The sequence below is a fragment of the Pseudorasbora parva genome, chromosome 5 (assembly GCF_024679245.1).
Source record: "Pseudorasbora parva isolate DD20220531a chromosome 5, ASM2467924v1, whole genome shotgun sequence".
NCBI classification, from domain to species: domain Eukaryota; kingdom Metazoa; phylum Chordata; class Actinopteri; order Cypriniformes; family Gobionidae; genus Pseudorasbora; species Pseudorasbora parva.
Genome location: NC_090176.1, coordinates 41,837,865 through 41,861,016, shown reverse-complemented (window position 1 = coordinate 41,861,016; position 23,152 = coordinate 41,837,865). Strand labels below are relative to the sequence as shown.

Genomic DNA, 23,152 nt, shown 5'->3' with positions numbered 1-23,152 from the left:
TTAAGGCAATATAAAAGTGTTCAGTTGTTGAACTTTACCTTGCTTTCTCATCCATGAATGTGTATGGTTTCTGGGGGACGCCCTGTCTTAGGGTCAAGTCTCCAGGTTTTCCTATAGGGGTCCTGCGACCTGTAGGAGTGATGCGTCCTGATGGAGTGGCTCTTCCACTTGGGGTCATACGATTGGGTGTGCCAGTACCCTCCCCTACGGGACTCAGACTTGTAACTAACACTACTGGTGGTGACAGGGCAGGAGAAGGCGTGTTTGGGGTGACTGGGGTCACGTGTGCCGTGGTGGTGGTCGGGACATACATAGGCACTGAGGAGATAGGTTTGCCGATAGCAGGTGGAGGGGACAGTAGTGGAGGTGGGGACACTGGAGGAGTTTGAGATAGGGGGGACACCACATTGATGGGAGTCTGAGGTTTGGGCAGGACGACGGGCGGTGAGGGTTTGGCAGGAGGAGGTTGAGCTGCAGGGGACGCAGGGGAGGGTTTGGCCACAGTGATGTTGAGAGTGGTCTTAGCTTTGGCAGGAGTAGGAATACCAGGAGATGGAGTTTGGATATCAGGCACAGGACGATGACTCTGGGGAAGGGCAGCAGGGGAAGGTGTAGTAGCTGACGCAGGAGGAGAGGCAGGCTTTACCGGCTGGGCTGAAGTAGTCGGTGGTGCAGCAGCCTGTTTTACTGCAGCAGGCTTCATTGCAGGTAAAGACATGGTAGATGTTACTACTGCTGGTGCTGGAGCCGGAGCCGACGAAAGTGTTTTGACAACAACTGTTCCACTGGACTTTTGAGGTGCTGTAGAAAAAAAAACGATGCATAGATGCATAAAATTAATTTTAATTAATTAGTTCTATTAAAGTGTTAGTTCAAACAAAAATTTAAATTATGTCATTAATGACTCTAATGTTGTTCCACACCCGTAAGACCTCCGTTCATCTTCGGAACACAGTTTAAGATATTTTATATTTAGTCTGAGAGCTTTCTGTCTATCCATTGAAAACGTATGTACGGTATACTGTCCCTTTCCAGAAGGACCAGAGTTTGTTTTCAAATCCGCGTTCGCAACTGTGCAGTCTCCCTCAGATAATAAATGAAGCTCGTATGCACCAGATAACATGTCAGCAGCGTCACTGCGCAGTTGTGAGCGTGGATTGAAAACAAGCACGGAAAAGAAGCCAATGCTGAATAAAGTCATAGTTTTTGTTATTTTGGGACCAAAAGGTTTTATTACCTTTCTGGTCCTTCTGGAAAGGGACAGTATGCCGTACATACGCTTTCAATGGATAGACAGAAAGCTCTCAGACTAAATATAAAATATCTTAAACTGTGTTCTGAAGATGAACGGCGGTCTTATGGGTGTGGAATGACATTAGAGTCATTAATTACGTAATTTTGGGTGAACTAACCCATTAAAAATGATATTAAATAAAACTTTTGAGCTGTTCAAAAGTTTGATGTGGGCAATTTAAAAAAAAAATCATACAGTGAAAATATTGTTGCAATTAATATACGAATATTTTTTACAATAAAGCTGATTTTTTTGCAGCCATTACCCACTTAAATTCTTCAGTGTCACATAATCCTTCAGAAATCATATGATTAAATGCTCAAATAACATTTCCTTCTATTATAAATGTTGAAATACTTAATGTTTTTGTGGAAACCCTGATATTTGTTTCAGAATTTTTTGATGAATATAAACTTCATTTGAAAATCTAATTTTTTTTGTATATGTTATATTTAGATTTAACATAAAACATTTATGTGTGTGTGTATGTTTGTGTGTGTGTGTGTGTGTGTGTGTGTGTGTGTGTGTGTGTGTGTGTGTGTGTGTGTGTGTGTGTGTGTGTGTGTGTGTGTGTGTGTGTGTGTGTGTGTGTGTGTGTGTGTGTGTTTAGTGAATGATAACATGCTGATAGCATGAAAATCACTGATATAGACAAAACATTGTGTACCTGTTGAGTCCAGGACCACTTTTTCAGACAAGTTGCTGTAAGGTCCCTGGCCAGCCTTGTTCACACAGGCAACTCTGAACCTGTATACTGCACCAGTTGGAAGGTCCATGACGTTGTAGTAACAGTCAGCCACACCTGTGGCCACTATCAGCCAGTTGGTCTCACCTTTAGGAAAATAAGATTCGGTTACAATACCCATCTTTTCCAAAAGATGGCAGTAGAAGAAAATGAGAACTTTCCTCTACATTTTTCTCTACAACTTTCCTCTACATTTTCCACCATTTATTTATTTATTTATTTGTGAACTAAACTAATAGTAAGAAAATCTTACTAATTTGGGAAAACTAAGATGGAGGGTGGATTTTAAGAGTGGAGCAAAACCGTATTAGCACAATAAACCAATTTTTGCATTTAAAATAATATGGAATGCAGCTGACAATCTTTTCAACAGTATACTGTACTTTACAAATCTGTAAAGTACACTCTAAATTATCAAAGCAAGATGAAAAATGAAAGATGTCCACTAACCCTCTGTCTTCCTCTCCAGAGAGTAGGTGCATGGTGCCGTGGTGTCTGAGGGTCTCCACACAACCAGAGCGGTGTTTTTATATTTCTGAGGAACCTCAGGGGTCCCAGGACTATTAGGCAGACCTATAGAATAATATTAAAGAATGTATTCTTATTTGGTTGATCTTGACACATACACTATCATTCAAAAGTTTGTGGTCAGTGAGTACTACTTTTTGTAATACTTTTATTCTGCAAGCACATATTAAGTTGATCAAAAATGTCAGTAAATATATTTATAAAAATGCTGTTCTTGCTATCATGGTTCCCACAAAACACAACTGTTTGTGTATAATAATTTCAACAAAATTTCAAATAATTTCAACAAATAATTTCCAAATAATTTCAGCCTTGGTGACCATGAGAAAAAAAAATTTTTTTCAATATATAACAGACCCCAAACTTTAGAACAGTAAGTTTTTACTGCCTTTAAAGCAAGTTTTATATACTGACCTCAAATAATCATATAACTATAAAACTTTATATTTGCTATAGAAATTCTATATTTTCTATAGAGGATAAAGAATTCTATAAATTTTACAATTTCTACAGTTTTCCTTGTTCGTGGGAACCATGCAGAAAATGGGATATTATTATAATACACACTAAACACACACACACAAAATGATGTCACGTAAGGCAACTGCATGATATTTGCACGTCTGCTAGCAAGTCACCTTTCCATATTAATCAGCTCTAAAGCACAAAAAGGAATAATTCATGGCCTGCTGTTAGGAGAAAATAGCTTTGCACATTGATAAGCAATGCATTAGCCTGCTCATGAAGAAAGCCAATGGCATTTCTGTTCTCAAGGCTAAGAGAGCTCCTTCCTGAGTCTAGCTGTGAGCTATGCACTAATTCTTAAAAAATAAATTAAACATTTCTTTCACTGTATCCCTCTTTCATCTCTAGCCTTTACTTTTCTGAGCAATCCTGGAATGTTGTGTTGTGGCACATTTCTTCTTATTCCCCTTTAAGGGGTTTTCACACTGACAGAGCTTTCTTGCAGTGAAAGTGACTAATCACATTGACATTCAATGAGAGATATGAGATAATTATGGCAATGTGATGTGACCGTGTCCAGTGACTTGTAAAAGTTGAGAAAAGTAATATGTATAACCGTCAAAAATTGTCAGTATTCTAGGTTCAATTAGGTTTGCCTAATATACTGATAATCATTCTCGTTGTGATGTATTATGCACTGCTGTAATTTATAAACTAATACTTTCCCCAGCAGAGTATTAAATTGCTTTGAATAAATTAATAAATGTAAAAAATTAAAATTATATAGTGAGATAAGTCTGAGTGTGTCCCTAACTTTGCACTTTTCTTTCCATTTGATTTTCTCAATCTATTTTTCATTTACTCATCATTCTCCTTTAACTTCAGCTTTGGTCTTAAACTTACGAGCAAGGGACACAACGCATGAGCTGGTGACAGAGGCCATTGTGTTTGAAGCCACACATTCGTAAAGGCCTGCATCTTTCTTGGTGGTCTTCATTATCATCAGCAGCTGTCTCCCATCGGGGCAGGATATCAAGTTCATCCTTGGGTCAATCTCAAGTGGCTTCTTATCTGAGAATACACAAAGTTGAAAAGCAAAAAAATGTAAGCTGGGAACATTACCTTTTTCCAAAATCAATCTCAAGGCCACAACCTGGTGTTTTCTAATGTTTATGTTGACATTTGACTTCAGTGGTGTTACTTTGGGGTGACATTTACTTTGAGGTGAAGAGATCGTTCTATGTTTAGCCAAAAAATAAACAAGTTTGGTTATATCAGCACAGGGGCTATTAATGCATCCATGTTTTTTTTTGCACAACACAGATACTGATTAAATGCATACTCTATATTTCATATATATATATATATATATATATATATATATATATATATATATATATATATATATATATATATATATATATATATATATATATATAGTATGCCAAGAAATATACAGTGTGCATTTAATCATCTTTTAGTATGAATTGAAAGACTGAAAGAACCCATTTCTACACAGATACAATAACATGAATCTAATATAGCGTACAAACTCTTAACAAAAGTGAGATAATACACTTACAATATTGCTAAGTTATTTTCTAATCAGCTATTAAGCATTTTGTACTTGATTTGGGTCAGTTTCTATTATCTTTAGACCCACTGAAGCTAATATTATGAATTGAATCAGACCTTTCATCCATGAAATGTGTGGGTGAGGACTGCCAGCAGGGAGGCAGCTGAGAGTGACAGGATCTCCCTCCAAGAGAACATGGTCCCTCAATTTGATATGGAACACAGGAGGGAAGTCTAATTGTTGAAAGAATCAGTAAAAAAAAAAACAGTGAGACAGGCACTGTAATTTATCTCCCACAGCTGTGCCAAAGCAAGTCTGTATCCATAATTGATCCATTGATGATATATGTAAATGTTTATGACAAAGCAGGAAGTCATCAAACAGATGTCTCTTTTTGCGCAGACGTTACAGTGAAATACGCAAATAATACGTGCAGTACCAGATGTTAGACGTGTGTACTGGCGAGAACGAAGAGAGCCATTTTCCCTAGCAATGGAAGCTGGGATGTCTGGTTGTGAGACTGTCTTTTCCCGTTTTCCCCTCGTCAAACCCCAGCGGTCCCACCGTGATCTACGCTCAATATCTGCACCTGGGAAAGGAAAATTATGACTTTAAAGTCAGGAGATTTTAAAACAACATGAGAAAGTTAATGTAATAAGAACGTTATCCAGAAAAAATGTGCATACTTTTAACAGCTGATTCTGATTGAATACTTGACATGGAATCGAGAGATTCCGATGAGGTCCCTTTCCCTGACTGGGCAGCCAGCTGGTTCTGTGGGACACCCATCCTCTTCAGACTGCCCCCCTCGGAGGTGGAACGCCGCATTTTAGTGAATATAGGTGTCCTCTTGAGCTCCCCCTTGCCTTCATTGTCATCTTTCCTGTCCTCAGAGTGGCTCCTAATCCTTGTGGATAAGCTTGCCATGGTACTGCCAATCTTCTTGCGCATGGCAAGGATAGGTGACTCCGAAGGTGCTTTGGACTCAGGCTCTGGGGGAGGCTCAGGACCTCCATCCAACCTCACCATTTCAATCTCCTTCTTTTCTTGGGATCCCCTCCGTCCCAGTGCCCAGGACAGACGTCGCCTGGGTGCTGAAGCCTCCTCCTCTTTGAGCTTCTCCTCCTGCCTCTCCACTGATGGGGTCCTTTTCAAGCGCATTGAGAGTCTCCTCATGAATCCAGGGTCCTTCTCTGCCTCACGAAGATCCTGAACTGATTTAGACTTCTCCTCCAACCTCCTAGGCACAAACTCTAAAGGAGCCCCAGTTGGCCCTGGACGATACATTTCTTCTGGAGTTTCAGGAGCAACAGTGGTGGGCTTCTCTTCAGTCTTCTGAAATGAGAAACGTTTGAGACTACGAGTGAGAGAGGATTCACGCTTCTTGAAGCGTGCTTCAAAGACCTCCTCAGATGCAAGGTCCTGGATGTTGCTTCCAGGAGATGGCTCTCGCTTAGGGGAGGCACGAGTGGGAGTCTTAGGAGGACTTTGCTCTTTGGAAGGGTGTTCTGTTGAGGCAACCCGTGAAAAGACAGCAGGATGTTCAGTGGTTTGGTGAAGATCTGATTTGGACGAAGAAGCTGATAGAAGGGTTGGTTCAGAGGTGTGTCTGGAAATGGGAGCATATACTGGAACTGATGGTGGGGTGGACATTGGTGAAGATGTGGGGACTGGAACAGGATCTGGTTGGCTAGATGCCTGGACCGATGGTACCATGATGGTCTGCATGATACTGGCATATGCAGACACTCTCCCATCTGGGAGCACTGTACGTGCAGGGAGAGATGGGGTCACATAGGTTGAGACGACACTCTGGGGGCTTGGAGCTGGGGCAGCAGTTTGGGTCACAGTTATTAAGCTGGTGGAAATTATCATCTCTGGAGACTTTGGTGATGCCTTTACATCATCCTCAACTTCTTTAACCTCAATCTCTGGAGCAGGTTGCTCCGTTTCTTTCTCTGGCTCTTTATCCTCTCTTTCTTCCTCTTCTTCAATTGTTTCCTCTGCTATAGGGGTCTTCTGCTTAATTTCAACAACTTTTTCAGATTCTTCACTGGGTTCCTCTAACTTGCACTGGCCCTTCTCTTGTGCATCAGTCTCCCAAGATTTTTGATCAACACTTATGACATCATCTGCATTAGTCTTTGACCCAACCTTGACTTCCTCAGATTTACTGTCCTTGTAGACTGCTGACTCTTTTTTCTCAATTTTCTCCTTCTCTTGTCTCTCTGGTTCTGGTGTATGAATTTTTGGGGTAACAGGGCGAGAATCCTTGTCTGGCTCAGCAAGAGCAGACATAGATACAGCTTGCTGCAACCGTCTCTCCTCTATTTGTGCCAGTGGGATCTCTAGAGGTGCTCCAATCCGTCTGTGCAAGGGCATGGGCTCGGAATCACCCTGGCTGAAGGAAGCACTTTTGCGGAGTATCTTGGTCTTTGGGGTGTCATCTCTAGGTGACTCGCTGGATGCTGCTCTAACAAGCGGAGGGTTACCTAGACGAGACCCCCTCACGTAGCGCTTCTCATCCCCCATACCTAATGTCTCCAGTAATGGGCCTCTTAATCCACTCATCTTGTTGTCAACAGAGCCACCCCTAAGAAGTCTCTGCCTCATCAGTTCTAATTTCAGGGCGTAGTCTTCCTGACTCAGCTTTGCAGCTCCTGGGCTCGGGCTCCTTCTTGGAATCTCCATAGAGACTGACTTTTGTAGAATTCTACTTCCATCAGCTGGGCTTTCTTCAGTGCCCTCCTCTGGTTTGATGTGGAGCTGTAGAGCACTGTCAGCCGAGCTCCCTCTCCGCAACTCTCCTCTGCGACGCGCTCCCTCTGGCTCATCTGACTCCATACTTGAACCTCTGCGCATTGGTCTCTTGGCCTGTTCTGTCCTTTTGGCTAGTTCTGCTGGTTCTTCATCAGATGATCCTTTTTCCTCTTCTTGTGTCGACCTCTTCCTGGCTCTACCCCTAGCAACTGCATCTCCTCCCTCTCTCTCTGATGTCTCTACTTCCATCGGCTCTGACTTCTGATGGATTGAAGCAGGCCTCTCTGCATTTCCATTCGGTCTACCCGCCATTTCATCATCCCCTCCAATTTCAGTCAGTGACATTCTAGATCCTGAGAATTCCATGTTGAGAGGCATTGGGATAAAAGGCAACTCATCAATGTCTTCATCTGAATCTGAAGATGATGAAGGCGGTGGTGAGCTTTGTTTCAGATGTCGTGGAACCGCAATGGAAATATGGCTAGAAGAGTCATCCAGTAACTCAGGTATAGACCGCATCACCATCTTAGATTTATAGCTGATAAGAGATCGCTAAAAAAAAAGAGATGTGAATATTGTTACAACGACATACGGAAAGAATCTACAATGTTCTTAGTGATGAAAAATTTCACTAATATTATCTTACCTGCCATTTTCTTCTCGACAAAAACTTTTTTAGGTACTCTGTGCTAATGCTCTTACCCTTATTCAGGGTCTAAAAGAAAGAAATATGCATTTAAAAATGACAAAGTAAATAAATGTTTTCATAAGATTTATAGAGAGGAAATACTTGCTTCTGAAATGTTTGCAACTTGAAATTAAAGAAGTACTTCAGCGCTGGGAATATGAATCTGTATTTAAACTGGGTCATTAATGTAGTAGAAATGTGAATTTTTTTTTCTAGACTGACAAAAGACAGAAAATGTATTTATGTCTCATGGGGATGAAAGACAACAATTCCCAGAATGCTTCGCTGCCCTACGAGACCACTCCCAAAGCCACCTACTGGATTACTGGATCACTTTCACTTTCCCACAACGACCGTGTTCATTTTCATTAAAATCAGTTCAGTTAGAGAACAGGCACTACAATTAAAAACTGAACGTGTCTGTTCAATATAATATGATTTAGCCACTGAGGGAGTGTCACAGCACAAACACTCCAGGAGTCAGATTACATTGACAGGCATGGATGAGCTTGTGATGAAAGCTGAGGTAAACCTGGCATAGATTCACAGCGCATGTTCAGTCAGGCGCGTTTTCAGTTCAGGCCTTTGGAAGCTTAACTTTCATAGGAATTAATTTGATTAGTTGAAACACTCACTTTGCTCCGCCGGCCGCAGCGTTTACATGAATGCCCGCAGCTGCGAGCTGAGCTATGAGTGCGAGCTCCCATCCCCCAAGCGCGGGTTGAAAACATGCGGAAATGGCTCCCTCTGCTGGCTGTAACAACCCTCTGTTGGCTGTAGTCTTTAGCCTCTGGCCAAAAATTCCTCCGATGATGCAAATAGATGATATTTGCGCCATCGGAGGAATTTTTCCAGAAATAAAATGCATAAATATGAGGGGAGGGAGCACAATCATTCGAATATACTCCAGGGTATGTATTCCTGATACAAAGCCATATGCTAATCGCTGAATTAACCCTTTTAACTTCAAGTAGCATATATGTTGTACTAATTATAATAATTTTGGTTAGCTTTGGGTTTCAATTGTTACCTTGAACCAGGGGTGCCGAAGACATTCATTAGCATCGGGTCTCCTGCAGATAAGACAACATTAAACAAATTGGCAGTTAACATAAAGTACTCTTAGCAGTGGAAACAATTTTCTTGACAATAAATTATCAACAGGAGCATGGTGCAGCAGATAAGCCCTGTAGATTCCACTTACAATCTATCAGCCACCAGCAGTTTGATGACGAATCCCTTAGCTTCATGGCAGAGGTCGGTAAACATGCTTTCTTCAAAAGCCACGTTATAGTTTCTGATGTTGAGAACAGAGCTGCGGTCATTTTCTCCAGCAAAAGGAGATACTCCAGTGAGACTGTAAAACAAAGTTCTTTGATGAGATCTAACTGAAGATACCGGTATTAGTGATAAATATTCTAGGTTATTAAAATAAAAAAATATCTAAATAATTTATTATAGAGATAACTGACATAACCTTACCACAAGTATGTTAGAACTCCAATAGGCCTGTAAGAAAAATAAGCAGAATTGTGAAAAAAAAACATGTATTCATGACACTTTAGAGGCTGTATACAGATTTGTTCAAGAGGTTTTTTGTGATGGAGGGATCAGGTGCGTTACCAGATGTCCGTTGCCTTGGAGACGGGTGTCTGGTTAACAATCTCTGGGGCGACAAATTCTGGAGTGCCATATTTGCAGTACTGTGCCTCATCAGGCGTGAACTTTACAGCATTTCCAAAATCACATATGCGAATCTGATCACCAGTAGGGTCTGCCATTAGGATGTTATCAGGCTGAGCGGCAAAAAAGAGGATTCTAGTCATCACATTGGTTCCTCACTGTGATTATTGCTTACTTATAGAAGAAAATGGTGTTGACAGCAAATTACATAATGCTTACCTTAATGTCTAAATGAAGTATGTCAAGCTGATGAAGATAGCTAAGACCCTCCAACAGCTGCCTCACGCTGGATCGGATCTGCAGTAAACAATTCAGAGAATATTCATTAGGCCAATGTGACGTGTGAGCCTAAACTGTCTGAGTAAATCTAAAGCTGCTTTAATCTGCAAAAACAATACGAATACATTCCTTATCCTCAAGATAACTACAGGATGCAAAGATAAATGCCCTAGGAAAAAATCAAATGTGATAAACTTACAGAATGGTCTGTTCACACATTTGAACCTTTTATGGTCCCTTTGAAAGATCAAACGTATTCACTCACCTCTGACTCCACTATAGTTGATTTCTTTGTAAGCCTTTCGAGAAGCTCCTCATGGCATCTTTACACATTGTTAAAGACAACTGAGTGATGTGGACTACACCATTGGTGAGTGTACAACAAGTGTGATTGTGCAAGACTGGATATGAGATACATAAAGTGTACATAAAGTATATTAGTACATAAAGTGGGGTCCAAATATTCACTAGTGAAAACACTACATTTGACATACCATTTAATAATTGTATTATAATAATTATTTAATTATAATAATTTTATTGTTTTTAATGATAAATTATATAAGCATTTTTTAAATTATATTATTAATTATATATTTACATTTAAAATTATATTAAATTCATAATAATTTAAGTTCAGTATTGTACTGAAAAATTAACATGTCTTAGTATTTGGTTTGTTCTTTTATTGCGACCAAGAAATAGTGCAGAATCTTAAATATGTTTTATATGTTTTAATTGTTTTTGGAACATATTCTCACTCCCAACTCGTCACATATTGATGCTTGGTCAGTACCCCTCTGCGTCACTTTTTGGACGTGTTGGCGACTCCATTGCTTTCAATAAAAAACCTTTGCTGTCACACAGACACGATGGGCAATTGTATCCCTGTGCATTAAAAACTGGGGGGAAAAAAGTGTTCCTGACCGAACACCAATATGCAATGATTTGGAAGTGCGAATGTATTGGCTTTTGTGTTTAAATTTTTTTTTAACCAAAACTTTGTTCAAATTTGACAATTTGACAAATATGTAAATGCAAAAATATGACAAATATGACAATTTGACAAATATGTAAATGCATATGTTATGCAAGGTGTGTTATGTCCTTTCTGTTTGTGACAGTCATAGCACAGGTGGTCCGCAACACACACACACACACCCCAACAATTATAGTCATATTGCTAAGGCAGATGCGAATATGAAGAATATAAGAGGTACAGATTACATAAACTGCTGTAGCAACAAGGATACTGCTCTGTAATGATAATAACGGCATTCTTCTTCTCGAAGGCGTCGTGAAAGTAGAGGATCCTCTCATGGTCTAGATGAGACAGGATGTTCAGCTCTCTTAGGGCGGAGGCCTTCCTTTTAGCACGAGCGGAAATAAACTTGGCTGCATATTCAATCTTTCCTGCCTTCTGTATCACCCGCTTCACATATGAGAATGCCCCTCTAAGAAAAGAAGAACATGTCTTATTAAATCATACAAAAAATAAGAAAATTTGTCAAGAAAAAGAGTGAATAATGGTTTAATCATCGTTTTACCAGGTGTTGACAGCAAACTAACCAATAATCAGCTGATCCAATAGCATGATTCAGCCAGTAAAAAGATCAACCTGATATATCTTTACTACTATTTTATTTCCTTCTGCTGCTGAATTATAATATTTGTTTATATTTACCACATGTAACAAATGCTTCTTTAGTTAACCTAAACAAAATGTCAGCACAAATAGTATAAAAAACAATTGTAAGAGTTTGCGATTAGCATGTTGCCAAGCAGCACAACTGTTCTTAACTTTGAAGTATCAAATCTGCATATTAGAATTATTTCTGAAGGATCATGTGACACTAAAGACTGGACTAATGGTGCTGAAAAATCACATGAATAAAACACAGAAAATAGATATTTTAAACTGTAGTAATATTTCACAATATTACTGTTTTAGTGCATTTTGGATCAAATGAATGCAGTCTTGGTTGAAAGAGAACATTAAAAAATCTTAAATGACCCCAAACTATTGAAAGGTAGTGTATGTACACACAAATATCATGGGAAATACTCAAGTTTTGTTAGACGTAACATTTTTTCCCCACTACTTTTCAGTGAATAAATAAAATCTATATTTATTATCAACCTTTTTTGTTGACAACCATCAAAATGTTTCCAAAAGATGTACAAAGAGCACTCCTATGATGCCTTAACACCCTTTTAGAGTAGACAGCTCACTAGGTTTTGGAAAAGAGTGTAGCACTGTAGCATGTGTCTGTTTGTAGCGGGTGCAGGTCTTAATAGAACGGTGGCAGTCGGCCATGAAGATTATAATTAAAGCCCAGAGAGAGCGACAGCATGCAGAGCAGAGATACAGCGCCACAAAGGCTGCACTCCCCTCCACCCAGTCGAGCGTTCAGTTTACCATTATGTCAAACAAATAACTCTCCCTTTAAAATTTGGCTTTGATCATATTATACTGAACAGTTTCAAAGTCGCATTGATGCAAATCTTACCTGAATCAAAACTGACATGGCTTGATGACTAGATCTGCCAATTTAAATGCATGATATATTGATTAATTAATAGCATATGATAAACATTTTGAAAACCCTAAATGGAGGCAATTCAAATACGCTATGGAAGATGAGTACATTTCTGAATAGATCTAACAACAGTGGCTTTAGAAGCTAATATATTGTTATTTTATTGAACCCATCACTTTAAATTGACAGCCCTAATAAAAGGGATTCTGGGTAGTTACTCAATACATAGTCTGAGCCTTAGACAACACGACCATGGACCTTTGGCTGAATGTCTAATGCATATGACACAAAATTGGAAACACTTTAAGAGCTTTGAAGTCATCATCTGATTCACGATGACAGCGTGTCGTGTTCTTTAATGGTCTGCCTCATGGAAGAAGAACGTCATCATGTTTACATCTTTGACAATGAGCTTCAAAAGTATATGAAGTACTGTATGTAAAATTTGCAGCATAGACTTTTAAAAATAAATCCAAGAGTTTCACACACCAGTCTGTTATTGTAGGGACATCAAAGCTATATTTTCACACCCTAAACATGACAAAGGACAAAACAATCTGTGATTGCTTTACATGTCAGTCAGCTGCTATGGACTCCTGAACTTCTGCCGTCAGTCTGAAGGTCTGGCTACACAAAACTGCTCAAAACAGAACCTGTACAAACCTTATTAAGAAGTGTAGGGAGCACTTTTATAACCAGAGAAATTGCAAGGGTCTTGTGGCCTCTTCTGAGGTGGCTGAATCATTCTTTGAATGTGGATTATGAAATTGCATACTTCCAGACCAAGAGTGTATTTTTAATAATGTGCCATCCCTTTTTGCGGCTGAAGCTTTATTGAAGCTTAGACGTGGGTGATGAGTCAGAAGACCTGAAATCTGTCATCAGCGAGAGCTGATGGAGTCGACTCTTTGAGTTTCTAGGCCGACAGAGGAAATCATTAGAGATAAATGGTGCATGTCCAAGTGAGGCTCTGAGCAGATGACTCACCTCCCAATTTCCTTGTGCACGTCATAATAATCAGTGAGTCTCCGCATCTTTCTTAGGATGGACGCCTCATCTTCCATCGGGTCGTCTTTGTCCTCTTTGACTACATACAGAAAGTCCAGGGGGTCAGCCAGTCAAATGAATTGCCAAGTTCAGGCTGTACATGCACAGTTTAATTGTTGTTTATTCTCAAATATTTCCACATTTGGCCCAATTTCATATTAGCTTTTTTAACTACTATGTACTTAAATCACGAATAAGTACAATGTACATATTGTATTTTAAAATATTTTTGCTGATACTGAGGTGGGATTCGGGTAAAGTCAGGGACAGGCGTAAAGGTATGGGTAGGTTTAAGGTAGGGTTAGGTGCAAGAGGAGTGTCAATAGTGTATTTTATGAATGTAATTACAGAAATTAATTACAGACGTAATTATTTTTTAAATGTAAGTACAAACATAAATGTACACAATGAGTGTATTATTATTATTATAATTTAAATGTTAGTACATAGTAGTTAATGCCACTTAATTTAAAGTGGGTCCCAACATTTTAACACAAACACAAATTATATATATACACACATACATACATACATACATACATACATACATACATACATACATACATACATATATACATGCAAATCATAACAAAAATGTTAAGCAAAATACATATATGTGAATCAATACAATAAACATGTTTGTATGTGTATATATTATTATATATTTTGTATTAAAATTTTCTTGCAAATGTGTATACAGTATGTTCATAAATGGTCTGAAAACATAGTAGTATCTCTTATTGTGCTTTGTTTACATAATTTAAAAAAATATATATTTAAGTTGTTTTGGAACTATTTATTGTGAAAAAATGCCAAAAAGTTAAAGTTAATGCCAAAAATATTAACTGAAAAGGGCTCTTTAATACTGGGTAATATTTTTAAGTAATATGATAAATACAAGTTTAATTTTGGAAGCAACATGTTGTGATCATAACATTACACTTAATATTTCTCCATTAGTATCAAATAATAACATTTTAGGACTTTATGTTTTAGGATGAGGGTCACTTGCAATAAGAACATCATATTTTGGGGTCCTGGAAAATGTATCATAATGAATAAGATACTGAATGGAAATCTAAGTAAATATCCTCATCTTTTCAGAAGCTCAGTGAGACTGGAGGAGGGCCGGGAAACACCAATACAAATTTGATCTCTGTCAATCTTGTAACAGTGCTAGATTTATCACTTTGTTGCATCTCACCTAGTTAGGACATGAGGTTAGAGTAAGGTGGTGAATCAACTTAGAAATACAACTTTTTTCATTAATGCACAGTGCTTACCGGCGTGGACAGTCAGTTCAGCCTTGCAGGACACGGAACCGGCCAGATTCTTAGCAGTGCATGTGTACACTCCCGAGTCATCTGCTTGAGTGTTAAGCACCACCAGAGAACATTCATTGTCATCGTACACAAATGTGAAATGGCTGCTTTCGGACAGCAGGGTGTCTCCCTGAAAATCAGAGGAAAACAAGTGGAAAATATTGACTATGCAGCCATCCCACTGTCGTGATTTGAATTTGAAATGCATTTGTGTGGGTTTGAGGTGAACAGGGTAGTGAGGAATTAAACAGAAGGCAAAGCCCTGAGGCAGGAGATGGAATATCCAACAGTATCATTCAAAGCATAAATTAGCATGATTTACAGGACGTCATGATGCTTCCAGGGAGGTGATATGGGTAAAGGGATAATAAAGGAAATATCAGACAGGCAGCAGTAGTGAGAGATCAGCAGGTGGAAAAGAGGATGATGTGGTTTGAGTTCAAAATCTGAATGAAAGTCTGAACCCTCAGCTAAACTCACTGCAACTGAACAACAAACATCTACCACAGCATGAGCATCATGAAACAACAAGAACTCTTGGTTTACAACATGCATGTTCTGACACCTTTTTATCAGAACCAGCATTAACTTCTTTAGCTATCTAAACAACAGTAGCTCATCTGTTGGATCAGACCACAAGGGCCAGCCTTCGCTCGCCACGTGCTTCAATGAGCCTTGGCCGCCCACGACCCTGTTGCCGTTTCACCACTGTTCCTTTCTTGGACCACTTTTGATAGATACTGACCACAGCTGGGAACACTCCACAAGAATAATGTTTATTACTTCAAGCAAAAACAGTTATAATTTAGTTTTTCAAAACCATGACCCCTAGAATTAAAGGTCAACTATTATTCCAAATTCATGAGCAATAGTTACACATGAAAACGAGTTTTTGCATCCACTCAAAAATGTCTCTCTGAAAGAGACATTTTGGGCATGGTATAATAAATTATCTGTGGGGTGTTTTGAGCTGAAACTTCACAGACACATTCTGAGGACACCCAAGACATATATTACATCTAAAAACAGACATAATAGGTCAACTTTAATTGGGCTGTTTTTTTGGTGCTATTTAAATGTCTTGTCCACAAACAGATTTTGTATTATAGGAAATTATAATACATAAAACAGAGTATTATAGATTTTCACTGCCTTCAAATCTTGATTTATTAGAAGAAAATTATTTTTAATAGACAATAAATCCTTAACAAATATGTCCTAATTAAACGGTGCATGCACTACAACAAAAACACACACCTTGTACCAAAGGATGTCTGGGACAGGCTTTCCCTCAACCACAACTGCAAAACGAGGAGTCTCGCCTATATTCACATCCAGGTCTTCCATTATAGACTCAAAAGTTGGTGCCACTAGAGACAGAGAAATCAATGAGACTCTAAATATGTGCAATAACACATACTCATACAGTTTGTATTCTGAACCAACGTACCTGCCATTTCCAGGGTTAGGATGCAGGAGTCGCTGCCATACTTGTTGCTGGCGACGCAAGTTAGCTGACCAGCATCACTGCTCTTTACCTTGCACAGCTTCAGTGTATGCTGGTCATCATCAGGCATGCTCAACTCAAATAGACCTGGTCTGTTAGACAGTGTCACTCCCGCTCTGAAAATATAATGGCACAATAACTAATTGTTTTATTCAGGTCAATTATGTTTACATGTTCATGCAAGTGCAATGGTGTTTTTGAGTTATATGGTAAATCTTCTTCTTCTTTCGGCTTTTCCCTTTAGGGGTTGCCACAGCGAAATCATCTGCCAGCCTCCATCCAGTCCTATCCTCTGTATCCTCTTCTCTCAGTCCGACTACCTTCATGTCCTCCTTCACTACATCCATAAACCTCCTCTTTGGTCTTCCTCCTTGACCTCCTGCCTGGCAGCTCTAACCTCAGCATCCTTTTACCGATATATTCACTCTCCCTCCTCTGAACATGTCCAAACCATCTCAACCTGGCCTCTCTAACTTTGTCTCCAAAACATCTCACATTCCTGATCCTATCCATCCTCGTCACTCCCAAAGAGAACCTCAACATCTTCAGCTCTGCTTCCTCTAGCTCTTCCTCCTCTCTTTTCCTCAGTGCAACTGTCTCCAAACCATACAACCTCGCCGGTCTCACTACTGTCCTGTACACCTTTCCTTTTATTCTTGCTGGTACTCTATTATCACACAACAGACCAGACACTTTTCTCCACCCATTCCAACCTGCCTGCACACGCTTCTTCACCTCTTTTCCACACTCCCCATTGCTCTGGACTGTTGACCCTAAGTATTTAAAATCCTGCACCTTCTTTACCTCTTCTCCCTTTAACCTCACTGTTCCACTTGGTTCTCTCTTGCTGTGACCTTCATTCCATTTCTCTCCAGAGCAAACCTCCACCTCTCTAGACTTTCCTCCACCTGCTCCCTGCTCTTACTACAGCTCACAATGTCATCCGCAAACATCATAGTCTATGGAGATTCCTGTCTGACCTCATCTGTCAGCCTGTCCATCACCACCGCAAACAAGAAGGGGCTCAGAGCCGATCCTTGATGCAGTCCCACCTTCACCGTGAAGTCCTCTGTCTCACCTATGGCACACCTTACCACTGTCCTACTGCTCTCATACGTGTCCTGTACCACTCTAACATACTTCTCTGCCCCCCGGACCTCCTCATACAATACCACAGCTCCTCTCTTGGCACTCTGTCATATGCTTTCTCTAAATCTACAGAGACACAATGCAGCTCTTTCTGACCCTCTCTGTACTTCTCCGTTAACAATCTCAAGGCAAATAATGCATCTGTAGTGCTCTTTCTTGGCATGAAACCATAGGCTACTGCTGCTCACAAATGTCCACTTCTTCCCTTAGCCTTGCTTCCACTACTCTTTCCCACAACTTCATTGTATGGCTCATCAGCTTAATACCTCTGTAGTTTCCACAACTCTGCACATCTTCCTTGTTCTTAAAAAACAGCACCAAAACACTTCTCCTTCATTCCTCAGGCTTCCTCTCACTCTCTAAAACCTTGTTGAACAACCTAGTTAAAAACTCTACTGCCATCTCTCCTAGACACTTCCTTACCTCCACTGGTATGTCATCAGGACCAACTGCCTTTCCTCTCTTCATCCTCTTCAAAGCTCTCCTAACTTCACCCTTGCTAATACTTTCTACTTCCTGGTCAACAATATTTGCCTCTACAACTCTTCTCTCCCTGTAATTTTCCTCATTCATCAGTTCCTTTAAAGTACTCCTTCCATCTTTCCCTCAACCTCATGTCAACTGTCAACACATTTCCATCTCTATCTTTAATCACTCTAACCTGCTGCACATCCTTTCCATCTCTATCCCTCTGCCTTGCCTACCGATACACATCCCTCTCATCTTCTTTACTATCTAACTTTGCATACATGTCCTCAAACGCTTTCTGTTTGGCCTTTGCCACCTCTATCTTAACCTCATGCTGCATCACCCTATATTCCTGTCTACTTTCCTCCGTCCTCTCACTGTCCCACTTCTTCCTAGCTAACCTCTTCCTCTGGATACTCTCCTGGACTTCCTCATTCCACCACCAAGTCTCCTTGTCTTCTTTCCTCCTTCCAGATGACACACCTACCACCTTTCTACCCGTCTCCCTGATCACTTTGATTGTAGTAGTCCAGTCATCTGGAAGCCCATCCTGACAACCTAAAGCTTGTCTCAACTCCTCCCTGAAAAACACACAGCACTCTTCCTTTTCCAACTTCCATCACTTTGTCTTCTGCTCTGCCTTTACTCTCTTCATCTTCCTCACCACCAGTCATCTTACACACCACCATTATATGCTGTCTAGCTACACTCTCACCTACCACTACTTTACAATGGCTAATTTCCATCAGATTACAGCGTCTACATAAAATATAGTCCACTTGTGTGCTCCTGCCACCCCTCTTATATGTCACCCTGTGTTCCTGCCTCTTCTGAAAGTAAGTGTTCACCACAGCCATCTCCATACTTTTTGCAAAGTCTACCAACCTCTGTCCTTCTGGGTTCCTTTCCTGAAGACTAAACCTGAAGACCAAACAGTCTGCATCACTTCCTCCAACTTGCTCCAGAATCTGTCTTTCTCATCTTGCTTACAACCTACTTGTGGAGCATAGGCACTAACAACATTCAACATCACACCTTCAATATCCAGCTTCAGACTCATCAACCTATCTGACTCTATCTTTACCTCCAGAACATTCTTCACAAACTCCTCCTTCAGGATCACTCAAACTCCATTTTTCTTCCTGTCCACACCATTATAAAACAGTTTAAACCCTGCTCCAATGCTTCTAACCTTGCTCCCTTTCCATCTGGTCTCCTGGACAGAATGTCAACTTTCCTCGTCTGCATCATATCTACCAGTTCTCTGCCTTTACCTGTCATTGTACCAACATTCAAAGTCCCTACTTTCAGTCCTAAACACCTGCCTTTTCCTCTTCTCCCTCTGCCTACGTACACGCCTTCCTCCTCTAACACACGTTCCTCCTCTACTTCTTTGACTAACAGTAGCCCAATTTCCACAAGTTCCCTTATAGCAATTATTCCACCAGTTATATGGCAATTAAATAGATGCAAGAAATAATAGACCAATCAGAATTCAGTATGCATATAAGTATGATTAAAGACTAATAAGATATTCATACATTCATATATTCAATATGCAAAAATTATGATATACTAAAGTTTAGAGATTTTGAATCAGTTTAAATTTCTAGATTTTATGCATGTAAAAGAGTAGCTTGGGCATTCTTCGAAATATATCCTTTTGTATTAGATTAAAGAAACAACGCAAGGAAGAGTGAATGAGTAAAGTAAGTACATTAAGTACATGCATTTGCATTTTGTATTTAAACAACAATTTCATAAGTTATTAGTATTAGGCAAAACAAAGTATAATACTTTAGTAAATAACTTTACTAAAAATATAAATTTAAAAATGTTAAAAAATTTAGGGGGTTAAAAATAAACATTAATAAAATTAAAAAAACGGTTTTGTTTTAATCACAGCATCAAAGAAATATTAACATAGGAAAAACTTGCTTAGGATGTCTGTGTGCAAAAAAAGTAGCTATCCTGTGTAGTGGAAAGGCAAAACTATCTATTTTTCTAACATTATGTCTATTTTAAATCTTGCAAGTATATAATCCCAACTTTTGTTTTATGTTAAAGAGTAGCTTGGGCATTCTTCTAAATATATCCGTTTGTATTAGATTGAAAAAACAATGCAAGGAAGAGTGAAAGAGTAAATTAAATACATCCATTTACATTTTGTATTTAATCAACAGTTTCATAAGTTATTAATAAGTATTTGGCAAAACAAAAAGTATAAATTATATAATTGATTCAGTCCAATCAATGCATTTCCTGAAATACCAATGGTTTTCTAACTTTACTCATATATAAATATAAACATAGGAAAAACTTGCTTAGGATGTCTGTGTGCAAAAAAGTAGCTACATTTACATTTATGCATTTGGCTTTTATCCAAAGCGACTTACATTGCATTTTAAGGTACACATTTTACATTTTTACATTTTTTTTTTACACATTTTACATTTACAGCTATCCTGTGTATCATGATTGGAGTGGAAAGGCTAATTTTCTAACATTATGTCTATTTTAAATCTTGCAAGTATATAATCCCATCAACTTTTGTTTTATGTAAAAGAGCATCTTAGACATTCTGCTAAACATCCCCCTTTATGTTTGACATAAGAAACAACATGCAGGTGAAGTAAACGATAACAGACTTTTTTTGAGTGATTTATACCTTTAGATGTAGTATTTATCAACAGTTTCTGATTCACAATTTGTGAATAATTATCAGGCATAGCATAAAAAAATCAGTTACAAAATGATTCAAAACATATCTAAATGTAAAATACCTCTTCCATGTGACCGATGCATTAACATGGTTGAGAGTGACTGTGATGCTTAAGGGCTGCTTTTCCACCATATACACAATGTCCGGCTTGTCAACGATTACAGGAGCCTCCTGGATGTACGGACCTGCAGACAGAGACATAAAAGCCAGTCTCCTGCAGTAACTCATACATCTCATTGACCCGTCTGACTGTGGCTGTCCTTGTCTGCTGAGGCATACCTCTATCTAGCAGCTGCACTGGCTCAGTAGCAGGCGATGGCTTGCTAAAGGCCTTGCTGGTGATTGATAGCACCCTGAAGGCGTAGCGGACACCTTTAGACAGATTGGTGATCGTATAGGTGGTCTGTTTCAGGCAAGAGGCAATGATGGTCCACTGGATCGACCCCAGGGCCTGCTGCTGAACAGCATACATCAAGGAGCTAGGATCTGGATATATAAATCAATAATTTTGTGTTAAGTTTGAAAGCTATAACCAAAAAAGGACATCTGATTATTTAAGGATCAAAGTTTCCGATCCATTTTTCGATTAAACTACAAGGACAGGAAACAGTGGTTGACAGTATGGAACAAAGGACAAAAATTTTAGCACTTGCACAGTCAATGCAGCATTAAATCTGCGATTGTTTCCAACATCAACACCAAGACATAGAACGTCTGTAAGAAAGCAATAAATAAAATGTTACTGTACAACAGAGCTACCAAACTATATTTAACAGGTGCCCATACTTGGAAATGTGTAAAGGAAACAAGAGCAGGTCAGGTAAACCATCCATGCTGCTATCCAACCACCGTCACTGCACTGTTGCTCTATCGATATTTATGCTACATTTAGTATAATGAGAAGATGCCAATAGAGAGTGACTTGAAGAAACTCCACATTTCATTATTATAAGCCTTGCTTCACCAATTTTGCTCAATCTTAGAAGAGATCTCAAACTCTTTTTCCAAGATACCAAAGTCTGTAATACTTTAAAAAAAGACAGAAGAGACTTCAATAGCAACATGTGAGCATTTCTCACCAATTGATTTCCCAATGAAATGATTCCAAATCATAGTATAGCTCTGTACTCTTCTTGTATGTCAAACAATTTTCCACTAAAGTATTTTAGAAACATCTGAAAAACAGTGTATATTTAGATGAATCTTAACTCCATTATCCTACAGTTATAAAAGAAGAGAACAACCACTGACCAATTAAAATTGTCCTTTGGGGAACTTCAAACCTTTAAATGAGACAAGTTACAGTACAAGAACAGTTTCTAAATTAAATATATACATAAATAACATGCATAATTATACCAATAGACGGATCCAGTCTTCTGGGTTTCTTCCAGCTTAGCGTGATAGTCTTGCCAGTGATGGACTCGATGACTGGAGCCCCATCTGGTGGGTCAGGAAGGATGTCTAAAACGGCCAACGTCAGTCAGAATATTTATTTTGTGCCATAGGAGTCTCTTGCCACATCTCACACATGTACACATATGCTTCAGCTTTAAAATAAATTGCGGTATTATTTCTAACAGTCTGAGATGTGGGTCGTAGTGTTATTTTGAACAGTCTGGGATATGGAAAAGATCATAAATAAGCTGTGGTTATCTGATGCCAATCTGGCTGCTAACTCGGGAGTGTCTAACTAATCCTCTGAGTAACTCACATCAGCAGTAGGCACAGCAAATCCTACAGAAGCACCTTGAAATGTACAGCGTTATTCAATGTGTCGAGACATTTTTAAAACAATGTCCCTCGCCTTTTTTAAAACAGCCAATAGCCTTTCATTTATATAACAGCATGGGCAGATGCATTGTACACTTCAGATTCAAGAGAGCATTTAATTGGACAGAAAATTCAAAGAGAAGTGCAGAATGTCCTCATCAAAATCTATATTGGCGAAAGTGAGAGACTAAGTTTTGAAAGCTTATATCTTCAAAATGTAAATGTTGTCATTGTTTTGGAGCACACCAGCTTAAAAATAACCCTAAAGCCACAATATGTCATTTTTTTCCGACTAGAGTTTGTTTGTTTTTTAAAACAAAGGCATAGCTTGATGATGCCTGGATTTTCGCAGTGCTTTTATTATGCCGCAGACGACTGCTTTCGCTTCTTCCGCTTAATGTGTATGTGGAACTTACAGTGCTGTTTTATCATAGTAGATACATTAAATGAGTGTTTTGTAAATTATGTTATAATGCTACTCTGTGCATTCAATCTGCGGCTACTATGAGACACTGGTTGAACACTGCAGTAAGCGAGACCGATATTAGGCATGGTAAAACATGGTACTCACAGTAAATTGAGAAAACCAGATTTAAACAATAAGAC

General features: G+C 39.1%; 1 protein-coding gene across 8 annotated transcripts in view; it reads right to left on the bottom strand.

Annotated features, from left to right (window-relative positions):
• The window catches only part of spegb (striated muscle enriched protein kinase b), a 108,775-nt gene that overhangs the window by 9,193 nt on the left and 76,430 nt on the right, over window positions 1-23,152 (bottom strand). For all 8 annotated transcript variants that reach the window (XM_067444360.1, XM_067444359.1, XM_067444363.1 and 5 more), the window contains 22 exons: window positions 22,133-22,237; window positions 21,053-21,259; window positions 20,835-20,958; window positions 16,378-16,550; window positions 16,185-16,297; window positions 14,889-15,057; window positions 13,546-13,645; window positions 11,272-11,472; window positions 10,284-10,341; window positions 9,959-10,036; window positions 9,680-9,852; window positions 9,539-9,565; window positions 9,261-9,413; window positions 9,087-9,129; window positions 8,015-8,083; window positions 5,295-7,920; window positions 5,048-5,197; window positions 4,725-4,841; window positions 3,936-4,103; window positions 2,490-2,612; window positions 1,962-2,126; window positions 39-801 (listed from right to left, as the gene is read on the bottom strand). In XM_067444360.1, coding sequence (XP_067300461.1) covers window positions 39-801; window positions 1,962-2,126; window positions 2,490-2,612; window positions 3,936-4,103; window positions 4,725-4,841; window positions 5,048-5,197; window positions 5,295-7,920; window positions 8,015-8,083; window positions 9,087-9,129; window positions 9,261-9,413; window positions 9,539-9,565; window positions 9,680-9,852; window positions 9,959-10,036; window positions 10,284-10,341; window positions 11,272-11,472; window positions 13,546-13,645; window positions 14,889-15,057; window positions 16,185-16,297; window positions 16,378-16,550; window positions 20,835-20,958; window positions 21,053-21,259; window positions 22,133-22,237 — 5,905 coding nt within the window. The remainder of the gene's footprint in view (window positions 1-38; window positions 802-1,961; window positions 2,127-2,489; window positions 2,613-3,935; window positions 4,104-4,724; window positions 4,842-5,047; window positions 5,198-5,294; window positions 7,921-8,014; window positions 8,084-9,086; window positions 9,130-9,260; window positions 9,414-9,538; window positions 9,566-9,679; window positions 9,853-9,958; window positions 10,037-10,283; window positions 10,342-11,271; window positions 11,473-13,545; window positions 13,646-14,888; window positions 15,058-16,184; window positions 16,298-16,377; window positions 16,551-20,834; window positions 20,959-21,052; window positions 21,260-22,132; window positions 22,238-23,152) is intronic.